Source organism: Microdochium trichocladiopsis (genome assembly GCF_020744255.1).
Source record: "Microdochium trichocladiopsis strain MPI-CAGE-CH-0230 chromosome Unknown B0I36scaffold_19, whole genome shotgun sequence".
Lineage (NCBI taxonomy): Eukaryota > Fungi > Ascomycota > Sordariomycetes > Xylariales > Microdochiaceae > Microdochium > Microdochium trichocladiopsis.
Window position 1 is genome coordinate 201,958 of NW_025763562.1, and position 19,158 is coordinate 221,115.

General features: G+C 55.7%; 8 protein-coding genes across 8 annotated transcripts; 4 read left to right on the forward strand and 4 right to left on the reverse strand.

Annotated features, from left to right (window-relative positions):
• Positions 1-2,129: 2,129 nt before the first annotated feature.
• Positions 2,130-2,951, reverse strand: B0I36DRAFT_60804 (uncharacterized protein). Its single transcript, XM_046163089.1, has one exon. It carries the CDS (start codon positions 2,710-2,712, stop codon positions 2,251-2,253), a length of 462 nt encoding a protein of 153 aa, XP_046003916.1. The 5' UTR covers positions 2,713-2,951; the 3' UTR covers positions 2,130-2,250.
• On the reverse strand, positions 2,311-4,253 carry B0I36DRAFT_60787 (phosphatidylserine decarboxylase proenzyme). The gene is made up of 4 exons (XM_046163088.1): positions 3,894-4,253; positions 3,593-3,827; positions 2,976-3,534; positions 2,311-2,913 (listed from the first exon to the last, which is right to left on the reverse strand). Exons 1-4 carry the CDS (start codon positions 3,951-3,953, stop codon positions 2,709-2,711), a joined length of 1,059 nt encoding a protein of 352 aa, XP_046003917.1. The 5' UTR covers positions 3,954-4,253; the 3' UTR covers positions 2,311-2,708.
• Positions 4,254-6,247: 1,994 nt separating this feature from the next.
• On the reverse strand, positions 6,248-6,522 carry B0I36DRAFT_257997 (uncharacterized protein; the record flags this gene model as incomplete). Its single annotated transcript, XM_046151053.1, has 2 exons — positions 6,248-6,313; positions 6,370-6,522. The coding sequence occupies 2 exons, from the start codon at positions 6,520-6,522 to the stop codon at positions 6,248-6,250; spliced, it is 219 nt and encodes a 72-aa protein (XP_046003918.1).
• A 619-nt stretch (positions 6,523-7,141) lies between these two features.
• B0I36DRAFT_389979 (uncharacterized protein) lies at positions 7,142-8,425 on the forward strand (the record flags this gene model as incomplete). Its single annotated transcript, XM_046161375.1, has 4 exons — positions 7,142-7,217; positions 7,268-7,446; positions 7,512-7,708; positions 7,783-8,425. 4 exons carry the CDS (start codon positions 7,142-7,144, stop codon positions 8,189-8,191), a joined length of 861 nt encoding a protein of 286 aa, XP_046003919.1. The 3' UTR covers positions 8,192-8,425.
• A 1,130-nt stretch (positions 8,426-9,555) lies between these two features.
• B0I36DRAFT_60818 (uncharacterized protein) lies at positions 9,556-11,462 on the forward strand. The gene is made up of 4 exons (XM_046163090.1): positions 9,556-9,631; positions 9,686-9,739; positions 9,793-9,993; positions 10,052-11,462. Exons 2-4 carry the CDS (start codon positions 9,713-9,715, stop codon positions 11,204-11,206), a joined length of 1,383 nt encoding a protein of 460 aa, XP_046003920.1. The 5' UTR covers positions 9,556-9,631; positions 9,686-9,712; the 3' UTR covers positions 11,207-11,462.
• On the forward strand, positions 11,168-12,102 carry B0I36DRAFT_342706 (uncharacterized protein). Its single transcript, XM_046156103.1, has 3 exons — positions 11,168-11,373; positions 11,548-11,703; positions 11,739-12,102. The coding sequence occupies exons 1-3, from the start codon at positions 11,344-11,346 to the stop codon at positions 12,018-12,020; spliced, it is 468 nt and encodes a 155-aa protein (XP_046003921.1). The 5' UTR covers positions 11,168-11,343; the 3' UTR covers positions 12,021-12,102.
• Positions 12,103-12,161: 59 nt separating this feature from the next.
• B0I36DRAFT_342707 (uncharacterized protein) lies at positions 12,162-12,806 on the forward strand. Its single transcript, XM_046156104.1, has one exon. It carries the CDS (start codon positions 12,387-12,389, stop codon positions 12,699-12,701), a length of 315 nt encoding a protein of 104 aa, XP_046003922.1. The 5' UTR covers positions 12,162-12,386; the 3' UTR covers positions 12,702-12,806.
• Positions 12,807-14,038: 1,232 nt separating this feature from the next.
• B0I36DRAFT_378634 (cytochrome P450 ClCP1) lies at positions 14,039-16,488 on the reverse strand (the record flags this gene model as incomplete). The annotated part of the gene is made up of 5 exons (XM_046160711.1): positions 14,039-14,086; positions 15,482-15,626; positions 15,731-15,912; positions 16,015-16,094; positions 16,200-16,488. 5 exons carry the CDS (start codon positions 16,486-16,488, stop codon positions 14,039-14,041), a joined length of 744 nt encoding a protein of 247 aa, XP_046003923.1.
• Between the last annotated feature and the right edge of the window lie 2,670 nt (positions 16,489-19,158).

Here is a 19,158-nt window from a genome sequence, read left to right on the forward strand (position 1 = left end):
AGTTCGACGTCAGGAAACCACTGCTGCTGCACCGATTGGCCCTTGAAGATAACGAGCGGAGGGATCGAACGACCAGCTGCAGAAATGGCATCAATTATCGTGATCCAGGTCCTCCTGGCACCGTCCTTTTTCAAGGTGAAGTTGCGCAAGGCATCAGAGACCACGAGGCCATTATGACCAAGGCCCTCCGCCACTCCACACTCGTCTACGTTCCATATGTTGTCGGGCCGTACTCGTTTGCGCATCAATGACGTCAGTAGGTCGAAGAAGATGTCGATATTGGCCTTGCAGGCGCCGTTATAGCGTTTGTACTCGATGAGTCGTGATCTCGAGGTCGTCAAGGCTGGGTTTCGGCGGGTGAAACGTCGGTACCAGTGACCACCGAGCCGTGCGGAGGGGTTATCGATCGACAGCAGTCGCGTCGCGAGGTGCCTAAATTGGGCCAACGGTGCTGCATAGCCCATAGCTGCTTGGTCGAGGGCCCAGGAGACCATATAATCCTCCTGGGTGACGGAGAGGGCTTGTTGGACTTGGTATTTTTGCTTGAAGGTTGGGACCGCCTGGAGGCGACGACGTAGGTAGGATCTGTCGACATTGTGTCGTTTGGCAGCCGTCGCAACAGGTACGCCCGCCTCAACATCGTCCAGTGCGCGGCGGGCACGCAATTGGTAGTCTTTTGGCACCATGACGATAGCCTCACTTGGGGTGGTCACAATGGTGGCAGTGAGGTCGCGGTGTGACACGGATCAACAGATTTACATAGCTAAATGTATGGTGGGGTGTTACGACGCGTCGCGTCGTGACCCCTGGTCGCGATGCGGCCTGGTCGCGAGGTGGCCGGTGGACTTACCCGAGCAAGACGGAAACGGATAGAGCCTACCATAAAATAGGCGATATCCGCGCGTTGGACATAATTGCTGAAAGTAGCGAGTATGCATTCTCATACCGTCCCAAAACCTGCTTCGGCATCGGTCAGTGCGCCATAGAGGATCTATCAGCAGAGATAATGGTTCTAAAGAGGGCTCGAAGCTGTGGGTCAGCCGATGTTACCATAACTCACCAGTCTGACCGCGAACGTTTGAGATGCACTATCTCGGGGAAAGTTGTAGAAACGGTCCTAACTCCCGACGAGCCTCAGTGGTTTCATCAAGAATACGTGGAAACATTGCAGACATTAGGAGAGTTCAGGGTGTTTATACACAGCCCGACAACATACGCCGAACAAGGGGAGATCATTTATGTGGCCAGAACAAGGGTAGAATGGGAGACGAAAGCATTTACTGTCAGGCAGGTGGACATTCTTAATGACTTTAAGTGGTGTTGTAACGACGGACAAGGAGAGGCGAGTGAAACTGTCAGGTCCAAGTTTCAGGAGCTTTGCGCCTTTGCGCTTCACACATACTCCGCGCTCCGTCCACGGCATGATGCATACGAATGCTATGAATCGCTCGAGATAGGGGTCCGCCTAGACATCGGGGTCTCGGAACTATCACCGAAAAGGACGCTTCTTTGTCAACGAGATTACACGTTGGCATGCGGCAGATTTCTTCTCAAGGCTAATTCTTCCATATCCATATACAGAGATCTGCCGGGCATATGCCGAGAGGGCTGTTCGATACTTTAGGAACGCGATGCCGACCGCACAGACATGAAGACGGTGAAGAAATGGCGGAAGGCATCCATATTAAGTTGCGATTGCCCCCGACGGCCCGACGCTCGCGTCGACGTCCTACGACAGAACGGTCAAGCTCTGGGACACAGGCATTTATGCAACAGGTGGCAGCGTTAAGCGGATCCTCTCGAGGTGTTTCGGCATCCATCCGTCGTAGACATTCTTTGTGAAACGATACGCCGTCCTGGGAAAGCATGGTAAATGCCCAGGTGCCGGGTCTCTCCATGGCTAAAGCTAGGGGCAAGCGATGTGGCAGGCATGCTCTCGCTCTTCTACAGAACGTTAACCACGACACGCGGGAGGCAGAATGGAGCCTGGAACACTGCAGACGGGGGAGATTGGGCTTCTCGACTCCGCGCAGAGGGTATGGTTCGGCGTCATCCTCGAGAGGTACGTGGAGTAGGGATTCTCGGGGAAATGCACGATCGGCCATCGATCAGTTGCCATCCAATCTGGATTTTGATGTCCCGTTGGTCCCAGAAACAGGGCCTTTCCCAGGGGCTCGAGAGCCATTATCTGCGGGACGACGACACGGCTTCCCGGTCGGAAGAAGGCGGTGGCCAGTAAAGCATCGCTGATCACCGGCCTACTCCAGACACGTCGTTCACGGGACCAGCAGCAGCAAAGAGGCCGAGGAAGAGGGACGGAACGAAATAGCACTTGTTCAATGCGCCCCTTAGACGAGGAAGTGGAACGTGGCCGCTGTGGTATGGGCGGGTCTCACAGGGTCTGGCCAATCTTCTCAAAGTACTCGCTAATAAGGTTCTGCTCCTGAACGAACTTGACGTTTCCAAGCGTCTCTGATGATAGCTCAATGGCTTGGTGAAGCCATTCTCCTCACCGTACGATACATTAACCACCTTGATTACCTTGGCCTGCAAGCGATGGCCGAACATATCCAAGCTGTTGAGGTTGTTTTTGAAGTCGGCTGAGCCCGCTAGGACGATGGCAGCCACTTTGACTTTTATCATTGGTGACGGAGTTCTCGTGAGGCACGTTGCACGGGATTGTGCTGCCCCCCGTTCCATTTGACAATTCATGCCCTCGTCGCAGTGCCCAAGCTCATACCCACCTCAACGGAAACCTGGATGCGGCTCTTGCTGAGATCCAGCAAGTCCTTGTCGAACCGAATCCGCCCCCTTTCAAAAGCCACCATGATCGAGGAACCACCAAACTGGAAGATGCCGAGCTCGTCGCCCTTCTTGATTTCGGCGCCGGCTTTTCGCCACTTCTCATGCATGCTAGTGAAGACGACCCGTCAGTGTTCGAATGAGGTAAGGTTCGAAGTCCGCGTTAGACTCACTCGACGGTGCCCACCTCTGTCGCGCCGATGGCCACGAAGAGCACGTCGCCAAACTCCTGGGTCTCGATGACAACGTAGTCCCTTGCATTTCGTGTGAGGATGTCGACCTTGCGGTGCAGCGCAATGGCGTCAACCTGGTAATAGTCGCCCGGCATGCTTCGGAACAGCTTCACTCGCCCCGTGACGGGCGAGTGGTAGCGATGGTAGTCCTGGGGCGACAACCGGAATGATGCCACGGCAGCACCGTCAAACTGTGCGCCGAGGAGCGTGTCCATGACTAGATTCGTGATGCTAAAGTCTGCTCCCTTTATCCACAATCGCTTGGTCTCTGCCACTGACTCGTATGCGACAACACGGCTGTCGGCCACTACGACGGCCGAGTTTGCATTGTCAGGTTCGTGGATCGGTCGTGAGCCCTCAGCATGGCGCCGGATGAAGAAGTCTTCGAAGGTGCTGTACTTCGAGATATCCGAAGGGTCAAAGTCTTCCATGTTGATACCGTAGGTCTCAACAAAACCCTTGATCTGGTTCCGCGAGGCAGGAATGCACTCTTCCTTCCCTGGCGCGGGCCGCGTTAGCCTCGGTGACTCTGTCCAGCACCGGATCTGCATTCGTACCCTTCTTCAAGGACTTGTTGTGAATGTAGAGCCGCATCGCGTGAGTTGTGTCGATCCATTCTGTTAGGGGGTTGAAGAGAAGCAATAGCCGCAGCTTCTTGGTGAGCGGCTGCTGCTCTCGGACGATTCGCCCAGTCTGCGAGATATCAGTCGAGCGTGTCTCAGGCATGGGAGGCCACGCGGAGAGGCTCGCCTTGCGGTCGAACGACGTCCAGCCATATTCCTTATTTTGGGCCTTGGTTCCGAGTTAGCTAAACCCACCAAAATGCCGTTGGATGGCCGTTGGGACTCGGCGCCTTACTAAACGAACCCAGGACAGGAGGTAGTCCAGCACCCAGTGAAAGATGGCTGAGAGTCCCATGCTTGCAGTCTGTTCTACGACTTGATCTGCAAAATAAAGTAGCTGTGCGAGTTGGAGAAAGATCGGTACCTAAATGCAACGTGCGAAGGTAGACTTGGATGAACGTCTCGTGGTTGATGGCAGATATTTTTGCTGGCGACTTGGGCGTGACATCATTGCGGAGAGGCGGCCGCGGCCAATCAGTGGGCGGTGTGCGAGTTAGCCCTTCTCCGCTGACGTCATGAGACGTAAGGGTTTCATGTCCACACGACAACCTCGCCACGCGACATTTATCCTGTTAAAGAACTTTTGATTTCTGAGATTGAAGCTAGAAGCAGACAACTGACAAGGCCAACCTGCTTTACGACGGCGGCCCTGTCGGCGGCGGCGGTTGAGGCGATGATCGATAAACGCGGAAGCAGCAGCAAATGGCTCGTCGCCGAGGCGGCGTTGGCGGGGCTGCTGGTCAACCGCGCTGTGAATGGGCCGCGGAGGCGATTTTCACGCCCTGAGTGAATAAAACTTGGTGGTCGTCCTAACTCGGATCATGTCAAGTACCGTTCACCAGCAGCAGCATCAGCCACGAAGCGATAAATGCAAGTAGGGCTCACTGGGAAGAACGTATTTCTGACATCATACAACGACTGAATGTGTGGCAAGCAAGCCAATGCCTGACGTAATGTGGCCCAGTAGGTTGAAAGATTGACACTGCGTCTCCTGATTTGACGTCATACAGGGCCGACTGCATTCTCCTACAAGGGAATGAGTAAGTTAGCAGTAACGTGGTTCATATACGCGCGGGCCACCCAGTCGCGCGGGCCACTGTTAAGGTTGCAACGAGAAAATTTGGCTGCAGCACTTAACATGGGGATTGCATGGGAATACGAGCTGTTAAGGCAAGTGATGTGCGGCGCCTGCAGCCTTAACAATGGCCCGCGCGATTGGGTGCCCGCGCGTAACTATATGAACCACGTTAAGCGAGTAAAACGTCATGAGTCCTCGTTCGTCTGGCTTTGGTTGTCTTCGATACGCTCGCGTAAGTCGTTTATGGTCTCTTGTTGCCGAACGACGATTTCTCTCAGGGATCTTATCTCGTTGCACATAACTCCCACCACCTCCACCATCTTTCGCCACTCCACCACGTTATCTCCAGGCGTCGCATTACCAGCATCGTCGGGTATCGTCTCCGCCGCGGCGGCGGCGGCTCTAGTCGCTTTCTTTGATGACCTGCCCCCAACGGTGATACTCTCGTGAAGAGCCTTGTTCGCTTCGTTTTCTCGGGCTTTCATGCTCGGTGGCCGGATACGCTGGCTCGACGGTCTCGACGCGTCGTTGTTCTCGATCGCGTCAGCCGCGTGCCCCACTTCGGGATCAGCCGCCATTGTGGGCCCGGGGTCACGTTTTCAACGAATGACAGAATCAACACCACATCAATTCAATTACAAAACACAGCAAAGATCACCAGAAAGTTCTCCCTAAATTCAGTCCTGTCTCCCGCGATATTGAGGAAAGCACGAGGTTTCTTCCTAGCTGGCGAAAGTCGGCGAGAAGATGCGAAGACGCTGCGGTAACGGGCACCGTTGCTTCCCTTTACGACCGCTTGTAGGTCGTGCGCTTATCGCCGAAGCCGTGGCGTCATAGGTTGTGTAGATCACCCCGTATCACTATGCATCGTTCTTGGGATGAGCCAATCTAATTGTCCACAAACGGCCCGGTCGGCAATCAGCCCATCCTATCCCATTGGCTTCCTCGCGATACCTAACTCAACCGTGATGCAGAGCATGGCTTCGGTCAGAAAACTACTCCATGGGAGTCGCAATTCCACCAGGAGACGATCACAGTGGCTCGTTCGCGGGTTTGAGGACGAGGGACACCCCCCTTCCCCTGACCCTCTCGCTTGCGATGTGGGACTTCGGGGTTGTCGATGAGAGCGCGCCTGGCGGGATTGCCGAGGAGACCGTCGAGGGCCTCCACGGTCACACATGAAATGGAAGCGGGAAGGATGGAGTAATCACCACTAGATGCCAAGCGCAAGATATGGTTGGGCTTCTGGACATGGACAGATAGATGAAAGACGATTGTGACGGCTCACCACGGGACAACTTGGGACCATGCAATGGCCCAAGGGCGCATAGTACGGTGTAAAGGAGTGACATGGATGGGTGAGTCCTGTTTAGACGAAACTTCGGTATAAGGGATCCCCCAGTTCAAGTCTCGACCCTCTGGGAGAGTATTCGGTGGAACTCTCCACTTCTCTCGATTCATCCAAGCGACAACTCCGGTAAACCTCGAGCCGTGTGCAACAAGCCGCTCAATCACTTGTGCTGTAGGGTTTCTGGGTTATGCGCAACCCCGTGGCCATGCTGGTCTGTGAAGAGAACCTAGCTGCCCGGTTAGCTATGATGTAGTCGGACTATAGCGATCGGGCGCCTGGCACCTTGGGCGGATGTTTCACGTTCTCCTCGGCTGCCTCCTTGTCAGAGGTGACGACCTTTTCGACCTCCCCTTCTCGCTTCCCGCCTCTGATCCTAGTCCACACCTCATCTCTCTCCTTGATGGGTTGCGAGTTCTTGTCTTTAACTTCAGGCATATTCGCGGGCTTGCTGTGGGTTGTCACAGAGTGGGTTGGCAGTGGGTTGGCGACAGTTGACGGCCCGCGGCGTGAGTGGCGTATCAGTGATGTATCAGCGTGGCAGGTTTTGGGATGAGGTGTCCTCCTGAGGCGCCGGGGCCGTCGCGAGATCGACCTTCGTAGAGATCGCCGAACTTCAAGGTTCGGTGAATTACAATATGACGTCATAGGTATGTTTGAGCGTGTATCCCTTAACGTCATAACCATGAGATTCCGTACAACGAGAGGATACACGCAAGAGTGATGTCATGGATGAGAGGGGGAACGGGATTTGCCTCTCGCGGTCATCGACGTTAGAGGCTTTGAGAAATGTACAGTGCTTTTCCGCGCATGACGTCACCCCGGGGCTGCAAGTTGCCGCACAAGCTCTCCACAGGCAGGAATCTTGAAGGTACTATGATACCATGACCTATGACAATATCATGACAGGCATAAGCGGAAGCGGCCCGGGAGCATCGGTTTAAGTGAGGTAGATCCAACTCGACGTCGATTCACCAAGATTGAATGTAATGTGAGTATTCTTGGCAAGAAATCCACTACAGCCATCAAAAGTATCCCCTGTACAGCGCGTCTTAAGATGGACAAGGCAAAGAAGGTTGCCGAGAAGGTCACCGGACACACCGAATCCGGAGAGACTACCAAGTTCTCATCCGGTATACTCAAAAGAAATGGCGGATCGTCGGTCCTTCGCTAACCAAGCCAGGCTACGAACACCCGCCGCAATCGCAGTCACAGCCAGGACTAGAGCGTGATCTAGAGCCGAAGCCGACCAAGGCACACCTCCGCAGCGAAGATGAAGACTACCAGCTGTACCGACCGGCCAACAAGCTCGCCGGCAAACGCGCCCTCGTCACCGGCGGAGACTCGGGCATCGGCCGCGCTGTGGCTATCCTTTTCGCCATGGAAGGCGCGCACGTCGCCATTACCTACCCTACCTAGCCGCCGAGGAGGAAGACGCGCAGCACACCAAAGCGCAGATCGAGAAGAACGGCCGGCAGGCGGTGCTGATCGCCGCCGACCTCCGCGCTCCGACTGCCTGTCTAGAGGCAGTCAAGCGGGTCGTCGCCGCCCTCGGCGGCATCGACATCTTGGTCAACAACGTCGCGTACCAAATGGAGCAGCAGGATATTGCGGATATCTCCGAGTGCGTGACACCCCGGGCGAGCCGCCCTATCGTGATACCACTGGACTAACGCGACTTCCCCTTTCCACAAACAGGGAGGAATATCACCGAACCATGCAGACCAACATCGACGCTCCCTTCTTCATGAGCAAGTACGCGCTGCCGCACATGTCGGCGGGCAGCAACATCATCAACACGACGTCGGTCGACGCCTATATCGCGCCGCCGACGCACCTCGACTACGCCGCCTCCAAGGGCGTCGTGCTGACCTTCACGCGCGCCCTGGCGCACCAGCAAGCGAGTAAGGGTAGCCAGTACAAGTCCCGTCTCTTCAGCCTCACCAACTCGTCACCACCGCTCGATATGGCCTCGGCGAGATGCTCGCAGGAAATAGCTTCCGCTTCAACGCTTTCTCCAGGATTTCGCAACGGAACAAAATCGGCCCGCGTCTGCGGCGAGAGCAGCCGAATCGGGGATAGTTTCAGGCATGAAGTGATCCAATGAGAGGCGGCCAGAGGACCCACTTTTGACCATCGGTTTCACTCATTATAGACGGCTCTATGTGGCCTCGCACAACCTAGCGAAGACCGGTTAGCAGATCCGGGCCTGAGATAGTACCCAACTTGTCCGTCATGGAAATTCGCCATTGAAGGAGGGAGCCAAAAGATGTCCCTCCACCGGGGACCAGATTTGTCCCCAGTCGGCCGCGAAACAGAGATATCCAATGATAGTGCGCCTAAGCGACCCACCTTGGTCCCCAAAGTGGGTCCGGTTTCCGCACGTGACGGCTCGACGAGACGTCTTATAGCCGCGCGAACCCGCCCAAATCTTCCACGACCAACCCCCAGCTGCGTGTCCCGCAACACCTGTCATTGCAATAACATGGCAGAATCTGGCGCTAACACGACACCGGGGTCCGCCCCAGTTGTTGGCACGATGGGCACCGAGCGAGATGACAATGCTAACGAGACGGATAACGCCGACGACAACGCCTTGGTGTTGACATGCGATCAACTCCAGCAAGTCGACGACTTTCGCAACCAGCTCCTTGGTAGGACCGACGACGCCGGCAAGTTCCAGCTGTGCGCGGAGAAATGTAACGAACTACTCCGCCACGATACGAGACTGCGGATTCTCATTGCCGCCTACGACGAAGTTATGTCGGCTGCCTGTCGCGAGTATGAAAGCAAAAAACGAGAGAAGACCAGGACACCGCTACCGACCGGTCGCAAGAAAAAGACGGACAATAGTGCCGTGCGCGACGAATGGGAGCAATACTTTGGCGTCGCCACCCACGCAGCCCAGGTCAAGTCCGATTGTCTTGTCGCCCTGAAGGCCGTGGCCCTTCGCTGGGGTCGGGAAGTCGTCCAGCACTACCAGTGGGCGTCCAGGGGCGAGAATTTCTGCAATCTGCTTCGCGCCAGGGCAAGTGATATCCCGGAGTGGAGCAATTCCGCCCTGGCTTCGACTATCGTCATGCTTCGACGACACCAAACACTCAGGCGCCCCGGCATTGCTTGTTCCCGAGACCCTATCACATGGTCCGACTTGATGGAGCTGAAGGAATTTCCGACGTCGGAAATCCAGGACAGTATACTGCCTGCCGGCTTTGGCCTCGACAAGTTTGGCATCATCGTTCACGAGCAATTCGCTGTGCCCCGACCTACCAGCGCCTCCAATACCAGACTGCCCGCCGAGCCCGACTTGCCGACGCAGCTTGTAGAGCAGCGTTGTGATGCTCTGTGGTGGAGATTAGAATGTTAGCGTTATCGAAGGCCTTCTGGACCTTGCGGACAACTCGTTGGACCGGTACATCGGAGAAACCGTCCCTTATTCTTTCCATGTCGGCTTCGTGATCTTGAGCTACGCCATCAGCGCCCTCGGGGCTGGCTCGACTCTCGAGCTGCTCCATCGGCGGACCTCGCTCAAGGGAACCTATAATCTGTAGGGCCTCTCTCTATCACTCTCGCGTCAATCGCTGACCCTCCTCTCCTCTAGTCTCTTCCTCGTCAGTGCGGCCATATCATGCAAGGTATTGCAATATGGTCCATGGTTCGTCCTCCCCACTAGTCCACAACTCTGATGCCAGCTGATCAGCCTCACAGCATTTCATCGCAAACCGGGCAATCACGCTGCTGAATGGTCAGCCGGAGCTGCAAATCGTGTACTCGGTTCGCACGCGGGCGCCGTGTTCTGGAATGCACTGGTGCGCTGCCTTGGGAACGAGGTACACGTTGCGACATGTACCGGCTTCAGGCGAGAGCAACGCTTCGAGGAACACCACGGTCATAGCACTCGTCTGTCTGGTCAGTTGGCCGACACCATTCTGTTCGGTCGTAATTCTTTCTCTGCTGACACTGCTAGTCTGTCGCCGCGTCTTGTGTCATGATTACCACGGCAGTTTGTCCGGCGAGGACGAGGAAGCGATATGCCGCAAAGGCGCAACAGATCGTATTGGCTGCGGCCGTGTTCGACGATCGGGGTAGGATCCTTGTCAGCCCAGATGGCCTGCTGCCCAGCGAGACGATTACGGAGACGTTCCCCCAAAAATCAGCCAACGATATCTTCAGTACCGCCCACCCGCTCTTCCACTGGATGTACAGGGCGTCTCGCAACTGGTCGAATGTTGCGACCTTGCTCGACTGGATGAGGACTCACTTGAACCGACTGTCCAGCGGTGGCGGCCGCGGCATGAGGTCCGTTAAACTAGTCCAGGAGAATGGCCAACTTGTCCAAAACTACGACATGATATTCCGCGAGCTGTTCTGCATAGCTGCGTCAACCCTGTCGTACAGGTTGGGCGAGGTCCTCGTCAATGCTGGGGCACTTTGGGACGAGATTTTTGTCACAGGCACTGCCGGTGAACCACGGCCGCTCACCAGGCTTGGGACCACCGTCAACGGGATTGTCAGCCCTAATGGCACGGATGTCAGCATGCAGTCAAAGGCCGGAGACGCCCAAGCCCGACACGATCTGCTCGAAACAGGGGTAAGGCAAAGCCAGGACCTGATCGGCCGGGGTTGCCTGCTGGTCTTGGTGCGGCACCTTAGTGCACCTCGTGAGATAGCCAGGTTAGAAGCTTCCGGGTTCCAGTTCGCCGAGCCATGCCGTGTCGTCGACATCATCCGATCGAGCATGCAAATTAGGACGAGGCGGCTTGAGGAGAAACTGCTCGACATGGCCACTTACAAAGAAGACAAGGCTGAGGTTGAGCCCGGAGTATACCTCGGCATCTTTGCTCTACGGGCTCGGCTGGACCGATTCGGATTTGACGTGCTGGTCAACAGAGAGTCGCGAAACGCTCTCCCAATGGTCCCGTTAGGTTTGGAGAAGCTTGAACGATGGCACCATGACTTCCTCCGCAGCCTCGACGGGATGCCCGTTCCCACGCTCCTTCGACAACTGGAGTTGAACAGGGGCCGCTCGCGGCTTGAGGACCAGTTTGCCGCCCAGCTTCGAGGAGGAATCTCCACCCTGCAGACATCCGAGAAGCGAGCAATTATCGAGCAGATCAGTTGATTCAACCAGGGAGCTCGAGTGCGGTCGATGTTCCCCAGAAAGGTCGGAGTAGTCTTGCTGCTGGCAAGAAACGCTCCTCCAGTCAGACGGAGGCCCCTCTACCACCGAGCAAGCGATCTTGCTCTGCGTCACCAACCATGGCTAGCGGTCCTGCACTGCCGAACCGGGTGCATCGTCGCGTCATCGTTCAGGATTGTGGGACGCCGATCTACAAAGCCAAGTCGCCTTCGGTGCTGCTCTCAGTGCTGAGCGACTGCATTGAAGGTCACAAATCATTGCGACAACAAGCCGGTCTCCTCCACAGAGACATCTCTGTAAACAACCTGATGATTCGTGGAGAGAAAGGGTTTTTGATTGACCTCGACCTTGCCGTCACGGAGCAACGCGAGGAGGCCTCGGGAGCACATGGGAAAACCGGGACAAGAGCCTTCATGGCGATCGGTGCCCTTCTGGGCGAGAAGCACTCGTTCATGCACGACCTCGAGTCCTTCTTCTGGGTCCTGTTTTGGATATGCACAATAACGGACCGGAGCGAAGCGAAATCATTCCCCAATTCGACAAGTGGAATTATGCGGATGCGGAAGAATTAGCAAAGCTTAAGATGGGCACGGTATCTGACGAGGATATTTTTGCGAAGACTACGACGGAATCCTTCACCAACTACTTTAAAGCTTTGATTCCTTGGGTCGGTCGATTACGAAGAGTGGTATTCCCCAGTGGTGGTAGATGGAAGAAAGAAGTCAGCGGGTTGTATGCCTCTATGCAGGAGGTCCTTCGTGAGGCCCGGAGAGACCTCGATGCCGTAGCTAATTGACAAATACTTGATGCGATGGAAGTGACTGCTAAGATCCCAATCTCATTTCAATGCCGTGGAGCGTTGCTGCCTCCGTTCAGGAGCCCCTTGAGCGATGATGCACATTTCTGGGGTCGACCCGGAGCAGTTCAGTCGGTCCAGTGCAAGGCTCCAAAATGGTGTTTCAGGGCCGGCCAGAATTGTCGGGGCTATTTTTACAGCTGACCGAACCTGCCAGGGCCCAGTTTCGGGCCCTCAGACCGCCCTTAAATCCGTGGCATCTGCCGTCGTATCCTTCAGCAGCTATTTCCCCCAACCACTACTCATTACCATAGCTAATCTATCCCCCAAGAAACGTGACCGAACCAAGGAGAACCTCGATAGATAATGCAAGGGAGCCGCGGAGCGATTAATAAGATAAGTAAGAAGTATAGCCCTCGCGCCTACGTACAGGTGTACTGGAAGGGGCGGCACTACGAGTACACATCCCACGACGAGACTCGCTGGCCGAGGACAAGGGATGACCTAGAAATCATCTACCCCTTGATCACTCAATGGACTCCAGCAACATTCGTGAAACGACCGCCATTAAGCTCTAACTTGAAAGCCACGCCGGCGTCGCTAGGGAAGCCGCTCGAATCAGCGGGAGAGCAGCCAATGGAGCCAAAACTAGCTAAGGATAGATGGACTGCGAGGGATTGATAGCATGAGAGGGGGACTTGGAGACGGCGTTCTGGATGGGCGAAGGAAGTGGCAGGGCCGCGGGGCATGTACTACGAATATTCCTGCTGTGCTCCTTGCAGTCCCTTGCGACTTGGTGGGGCGGCGCCACGCACGGGTGTGCCATCCGTGGGCCGCGAGGAAAAGGCAAGCTCAGATGCTACCGACGTAATGCTAGGCTGGGCGGCCAGGCCTGTGGGTACGTTGCATAGAAGTCACTCTTCGAGTTAGACATATGTTACGACTAGCTAGAGTTTTGTACGCAATCCCTACCGCGATCCCCCCCTTCGCTATGTTTGTCGCTACAATCAGACTCGTACTTCGAAGATCTTGGGGTACAGACCCCGTTGATGCTACTACAATCAGACTTGCGCTTGGAAGATCTGGAGGCAAGGAACCCATTAATGCTACCTCTACCTCTAATCCGATACGAAACGACATTTGGGTTTATTTGCCTGAAGAGGAAAGCTGGGAGGTATCCGCCTTCTGAGCCACTACGGAAGAGGCAGATGATTGGATGATAGCCATTACATTAATACAATGTCCTCGTCTTATAATCCACTTAGCCTTCTCGTAAGGCAATGTCCGCCCTCGCGTATTTTTCCTGTTAATATGAATAACTGCAAGTCTCCTGGGAGCGCTGCTTGCGTTCAGACCGCCTATAGGAGGTCAGGCGCACGCCGGGCTCCAGCACACATGGGTGTGTGGTCCCTTTGCGCCTCCCCCTTTCCCCGGCCTCTCCACGAAGCCACGTAAGTTCGGGCTGTTGATGGTTGGTCACCCGTCAGCCGGCCGGCGCTTGTAAACGATGACCCATTGGCTTGTTTTCCCGTGAAGACGGAGCTGTAGCTGTCCGGACCCGACCCTTTCCCGGTTTCTTGCGCATTGTGGGTCTTCTCCCCGAGCGCCATTTGAATTCGGAGGGCCGATGGTGGGTCACTCGCCGGCCGGCCAGCGCTTATGATCGATCAGTCATTGGCTTGCTTTCTTGTGATCACGGATCTGTGATCCACCTCACCCGGGATCCGCCTCCCGGCTTAATTATGGCTACAAAGCCGATGCGACGAGTCAAGTCCGGAGGCCATTTGCCAAGCCGGCGCCGTGCGGGGCATGATGATGATCGCCCGTGCAGAGGCGCAATACCTCAACAACATTCAACCAGAGGTAGGGAATATGTGCCGGCTCTCCTGGTGGACACGCTCAGCACCTCACAGGCGACTTGTGTAAGCCCTGGCATAGTCCTTGGCCCGCGCAGGTTGGCGATGATTACCTGCCCCAGGATCTGGTGCATCGAGCTTCTGGCGATTTGAGAGTAACGTTCATGCCGTACTCGGGGCTCTGCTGACCGAGCCATAAGGAAGCTCTCTCTGCGGATTAGCTTGACCTTCCTCGAGAGACAATCATTGTTTCCAAAGAGCAATGAAGAATGAGATGACCCCTCAACACCTGCCTCAGTGTCTTGTTGTGTTAGTGCTGCGTGAACTAACCCGGGACAGTTTGTTCACTCCGGATGTTTGGCCACCGTGCCTGGCCCGGCTGACCACTTCTCCTGTCCTTCGCAATCCTCGACATAAGGCTCGCGGCACATCAACGATGTAAGCGCGCGCGTCTGTAGTCGCTGGGCGGGGTGCTGTACTCAATCACATGCGATGCACATCCTCGAGTTTTTGTGCATAAGTCATCCATGCATCTTGTGCAGTGTGCAGTCAAATGTGCAGTCAGATGTGCATTTACATAAAGTACATAGCTTGCTCCCTCGCTGAGAAAAATAAGCTCGATGGGGCAGGCAAACAAGTGCGCGTGCGTGCCAAGTGATTGGTCAATGGGTGCGTGCAGATGCTGTCATAACGGTGAGTCGGCGGCGTGGGCGACGGCAGCCAGGCGTCACGGAGCTCAAGACCGGGCAGGGATCAGTCCATGGCTTGCTTAAGTTGGCACTAGGCTGGCAAGGAACCATCCAGGCTTGGCTTGGTCTGGCCCGGCGAGCGAGGCTGTCGGTCGCTCTCTGCACTCCAGACAACAAACTACTGCTCCCGAGGTCTGCTTGCTCGCTCGCCCTGCTCGTGCACCTGGCCGTCTTGAGGCCGTCAGCAAGCGAATTGAGCTTGGAAGCAGTGCGTTCCTGTACGCGCATCGGCAGCACCATCGCCATCCCGGCGTTCAGCACGAGCTTGCAAGCGGCAATCGACTGGCCCCAGTTGTTTTGCCCCTGCCGCGCCGTTCTCCAACCTGCGCCGGGCCTGCATCGCGGTCCCGCCCACGTGCATTTGGGGAATCTCTTTCGGCAGAGCTTCTCCCAGTCTGGACCTCGACTCGACGGCAGTGACATCCCAGGCACCACGCTGCAGCTCCCGTGAAAGCGCTCGCCCGGCCTCCTCTGCCTCTCCTTCCGGATTCTTCTTCACACACTGAACGACATCGCATCGGTCGGCCCCCACCTCCGAGGCCCTTGCCGGTCCCAGGTCTGCATCGTGCCTCGTGCCTCTCTAATGCTGATTTACGCCCAGCGTGTCCTGATGAGCTCTCCCCATCTGTAAAGATCTCTATCGCCTCCAAATCTACCTATTCCTCTCTGCAAACTGCCACTTAGGTAAGCCACGACGATCGTTCCTAGTCTCGGGGCCTCCCCTCGACTCCGCATTCAACTTCTCTTCTGTTGTGCTACCTGTTAGGCCCGCGCCGGTTGTCGGATGTGACCCCTACCGCCTGTTCACTGTCGTATATCAGTGCTTGTCACCCCCCGTCTGTCTTCAACGCTTGACTGGTGTAACTTTGACCATGAGATCACCCTTCTCCCACAGCGTGAAGATGCGCTGGTTGGGCCAGTCACTGCTCTCCGGCCTGAGCTCCAGGTCATAGTTGTACAACAGGCGGGTCAGAATCAGGCGCATCTCGGCGTAGGCCAGGCTGTGGTGGGTAGTGCGGGGTTGGTTAGTTCTGCCAGATCTCCTCATCTGTTGCTGTCGCTGCCGCTTCTCGACTCGTCTCAGGGGTGATGACCAGGTACTCACTTCTTGCCGATGCAGTTCCTGGGCCCGACCGCGATGGGCTGCAGGACGTCGCGCTTGTCGTTGGCGAAACGAGGATCGGTCGTATTGACGCTGGGTAGCCATCGCTCGGGAAGGAAACGCTGGGGCTCGGAGAAGTTCTGCGCGCACTGGTAGGATGACCAGTGATGCACGGAGACGACGGTCTGGACTGGTGTTAGCCTTGCAACTTCTGTAGGGAGGGGGGTTGCATTAGTCTGCTGCAGTGTTCCGAGAGGAGGATCAAGGCATGATAGCTGGCACTTCACCTTTGGCGGAAGAAAGTAGCCTTCAACAGTCTCGCCGTTTTCGGGCACGACGCGATCTAGGCCTACGGGGACAGGAGGGTCTGTAAGGATGGCTCGCTGTTAGCTTGATGTAATTATTGCTAGCGGGAGATGGGATCCATATGATGTAGTCACTGATGTAAGCTGGACGGGGTTTGGTGACGTACACATCCTGAAGCTCTCGCTGAGGACGGCGATGAGGTATTCGAGTCTGTTAACTGACGCGATTGTGATTTCTTCCTCGGAGGCAAAGGCCCCCCGGATCTCGGCAACCAGTATGTCGTACTTGTCACGGTTTACAAGCAGGTAGTAAGTTGCGCCACCAAGCTGCGTGGCCGTCGTTTCGCTGCCGGCGACAATAAGAACTCTCGCGTTCTCGGCAATCTCGTCCTCGGAAAGGCCTCGGGCCCTTGCTTTCTCGTCGCTACTGTTATTATTACGAAGAATGTAGGACATGAAGTCCTCGCGGTCCTGGTCGCCTAAGTGTAGGCGCTGTAGCGCAGTCTCGCGGCTCAGTTTAACGTTCTCGGCGAAGCTCTTAGCTAGGTCCTTAGGGGTGAGTAGAGTAGCGAGGGGGTTGAGGAATGGGTAGCGGTTAAAAAGTTGTCCGTAGGTTAGCAACGCAATGCTCTCGAAGATCATAGTCACCCAAGGGTGGTAGACACCTTTCTCGAGCATGCCGAAGGGCTTGCCGAAGGCGAGGTCGCCGATGAGATCAAAAGTGCAGAAATTATACCAGAGTACTATGTTGATGGGCCCAGTAGTGGCCTGCTCGCCTACGCGCTTGACGAAGAGGTCGACGTAGCTCTCTGCGAGACCTGGCCCTGACAGACAGACATGTAGACAGCTTGGACAATCACTGCCACTCGATGCCACGTACTTGCCGGTCCTCTAGGATCCCCACTCCCGTCGGACGGGACGTCTCTTACACGTCAGATCTCGGAGCCAATCATTGTTGTCGCGCTGTCAAACCCTGTTTCACCGGCGCTCAATGTTCGGGCAGAACCAACGTCTACAGGCGGCAAGATGTCAACAGCCGCGCACCCAGCTGGTGCATCCACGATAAAGCTGCAGAGCAGCCAACAGAATCGGCACCGAGAGAGATACTCGGCATAGCGACTCAGCGACACAGCCGGACGGCTACGAACAGTCGGGACGTTCGCAGCGAGAGTCCCCGAGAGCTCCATCACCACCAGCGGGCACCTTTAACTCTGGTTGAGTATCGTGGAAGCACCCACCAGGAGGGTATATACAGGATTCGAGGCTTACTGTCAGCAGGAGTATGCACAATATCATTCACGGGTCGCCGTCCGAGCTCGTCATCAGCGCTCGCACACCCGCCAAAGCCAGCATCACTGTTCATCATACATCCTCCTGCGGGTACTAACTGATGCGTTGAACTAACAGACTAGCACACTGTCGCGCACATGCGTTTATGTTATCCGGTACTACCGAAGTTCCAGATAATCGATCACCGACATAAGATACGTGGACTATTACACAGAGACCTTCCCTCCACCCCTTCATCCGAGGGTGAGCATGAGCAAACATAAACCATCCACGCGTAATCCCGCTGGCGGGATACACTTAAACTACTGTGCCAGATTCATCGTCGCAACATCACATGCAGCTCTCGTTTTTTGGCCCGTGCGGCAGCCTTGAGTATCCGCTCTGCCTTCCTGGGCGCTCTACAGTCACGAATCGGGTACAATTGGATCCCTGAGAGCAGCTGCGCTGGGCGCACGCGCGGCAGGGTGTCCTTGAGACGGGCCGGGGCAGAGGGGGAGGCGAGGAAGGCTGTGAGCTGGCCAACGCCGTTGTCGGTCATAAGCGAGCTGAGCGGGATGTGCTGGTCGGCACTGTCGCGCCAGCGGCAGACGGCTACCTTGATACCTCTGCCCGATTCGTAGACGTCGGCGATCTCGACGATCTCCTTAATGAGTCCGTCTGCCGGGTCGACGAGCCTTGGGTCGTGCCTGGCGATGGTGTTCAGGCTCGTAAGGACGCGGCGGCCGCGAGTACGCGAGCTGATGGGCTGGTCGTCGCATTCGAGCCAATCTTCCCGCTTGCGATCGCCACTGACAGTGAGGCCGCTGGCTCTGTATGCAGCGCACATACGAGCAGTGGCGCCAGGCAGAGGCAGCGGTGGTCGCGGCAAACCGGCGTGTTGTCGCCGCCGGCGGCGGAGCACGCTGCCGATGTCGCGGAAGCTGCTACGCACCGCATCGTTGGTCCAGAACTCGTCGGATATATCACGAGAGCGATCGACTATGAAAATAATGTGATTCAAGTTTTTATAGGCCGTGACCGTCACAGACCTAAAAGCCATAACATGTTGATCAGGCTGATGAAACCACCTAAGATAACCAAGTAACCCAGACGGATCAGTGTACGCGATCAGGTATATGGACGGAAATCGGCTTCTTTCCGGAAGAACAGACAGTATTTTTGGCCAATGGATCAGTGTTTGCAACCGGCCTAGTCTGGCTGTCGGAGGGTTGTGAGCGTGTCGAGAAGAATAGTGCCGACTTAGATCGACATTACAAGACTAAGCATCAGAAAACAGGGAGGGTGTTCAACAGGTTTTAAGAGCTCTCGTGTCCCGCAGCATTGTGTATTATATTGCTGTAATAGACGAATTAGCCATTTGGAGGTCTCTATGAACTCTGGAAATTTTCACTACAGAAGTGTCAAGATTGTTATGGGTGTCTTGATGAGCCAAAGTTACATTTGTTCAATTCACTTCAACGTGGACCTGACACAGAGCAATCGCCTTAGCCTCCGGGTCTTCCTCTATAAGACCAACGCCGCAACCGTTAAATGGCCGAGCTACCGCTGCGAAGACGCACTCGAGACGTTTGACTATATCATACTCGACTGCGACGCCCTTAGGATCAGTCGAACCCGAATCTGGACAAGACTAGGACTCGCTCCGCCGTCGACCCGCAGCGAACTCGCATCGCTCCTAGAGAAGCCACGCATTAGCATGGTAATTATACGATGGGTCCTGGACCAAGGGCTCCTCCCGCACTATGAGATGGACAGACTAGAGACGGATGAACAGCTCCTCCGCATGACAGAAGCACGAGACGAAGTTACGAAGGCACGATGAGCTGCGACAGCGCA

Excerpts from the sequence above, each read along its gene's own strand:
- B0I36DRAFT_60804 (XM_046163089.1), bottom strand. The coding sequence starts at position 2,712 with ATGAATTGTCAAATGGAACGGGGGGCAGCACAATCCCGTGCAACGTGC.
- B0I36DRAFT_60787 (XM_046163088.1), bottom strand. The coding sequence starts at position 3,953 with ATGGGACTCTCAGCCATCTTTCACTGGGTGCTGGACTACCTCCTGTCC. Across the intron at positions 3,828-3,893 it reads TCCTGTCCTGGGTTCGTTTA|GCCCAAAATAAGGAATATGG; the intron begins GTAAGGCGCCGA and ends CTCGGAACCAAG. Across the intron at positions 3,535-3,592 it reads CAACAAGTCCTTGAAGAAGG|GGAAGGAAGAGTGCATTCCT; the intron begins GTACGAATGCAG and ends GGCCCGCGCCAG.
- B0I36DRAFT_60818 (XM_046163090.1), top strand. The coding sequence starts at position 9,713 with ATGCAAGGTATTGCAATATGGTCCATG. Across the intron at positions 9,740-9,792 it reads GTATTGCAATATGGTCCATG|CATTTCATCGCAAACCGGGC; the intron begins GTTCGTCCTCCC and ends TCAGCCTCACAG. Across the intron at positions 9,994-10,051 it reads TCATAGCACTCGTCTGTCTG|TCTGTCGCCGCGTCTTGTGT; the intron begins GTCAGTTGGCCG and ends TGACACTGCTAG.
- B0I36DRAFT_342706 (XM_046156103.1), top strand. The coding sequence starts at position 11,344 with ATGGCTAGCGGTCCTGCACTGCCGAACCGG. Across the intron at positions 11,374-11,547 it reads GTCCTGCACTGCCGAACCGG|AAAGGGTTTTTGATTGACCT; the intron begins GTGCATCGTCGC and ends ATTCGTGGAGAG. Across the intron at positions 11,704-11,738 it reads ACCTCGAGTCCTTCTTCTGG|CGAAGCGAAATCATTCCCCA; the intron begins GTCCTGTTTTGG and ends AACGGACCGGAG.
- B0I36DRAFT_342707 (XM_046156104.1), top strand. The coding sequence starts at position 12,387 with ATGCAAGGGAGCCGCGGAGCGATTAATAAGATAAGTAAGAAGTATAGC.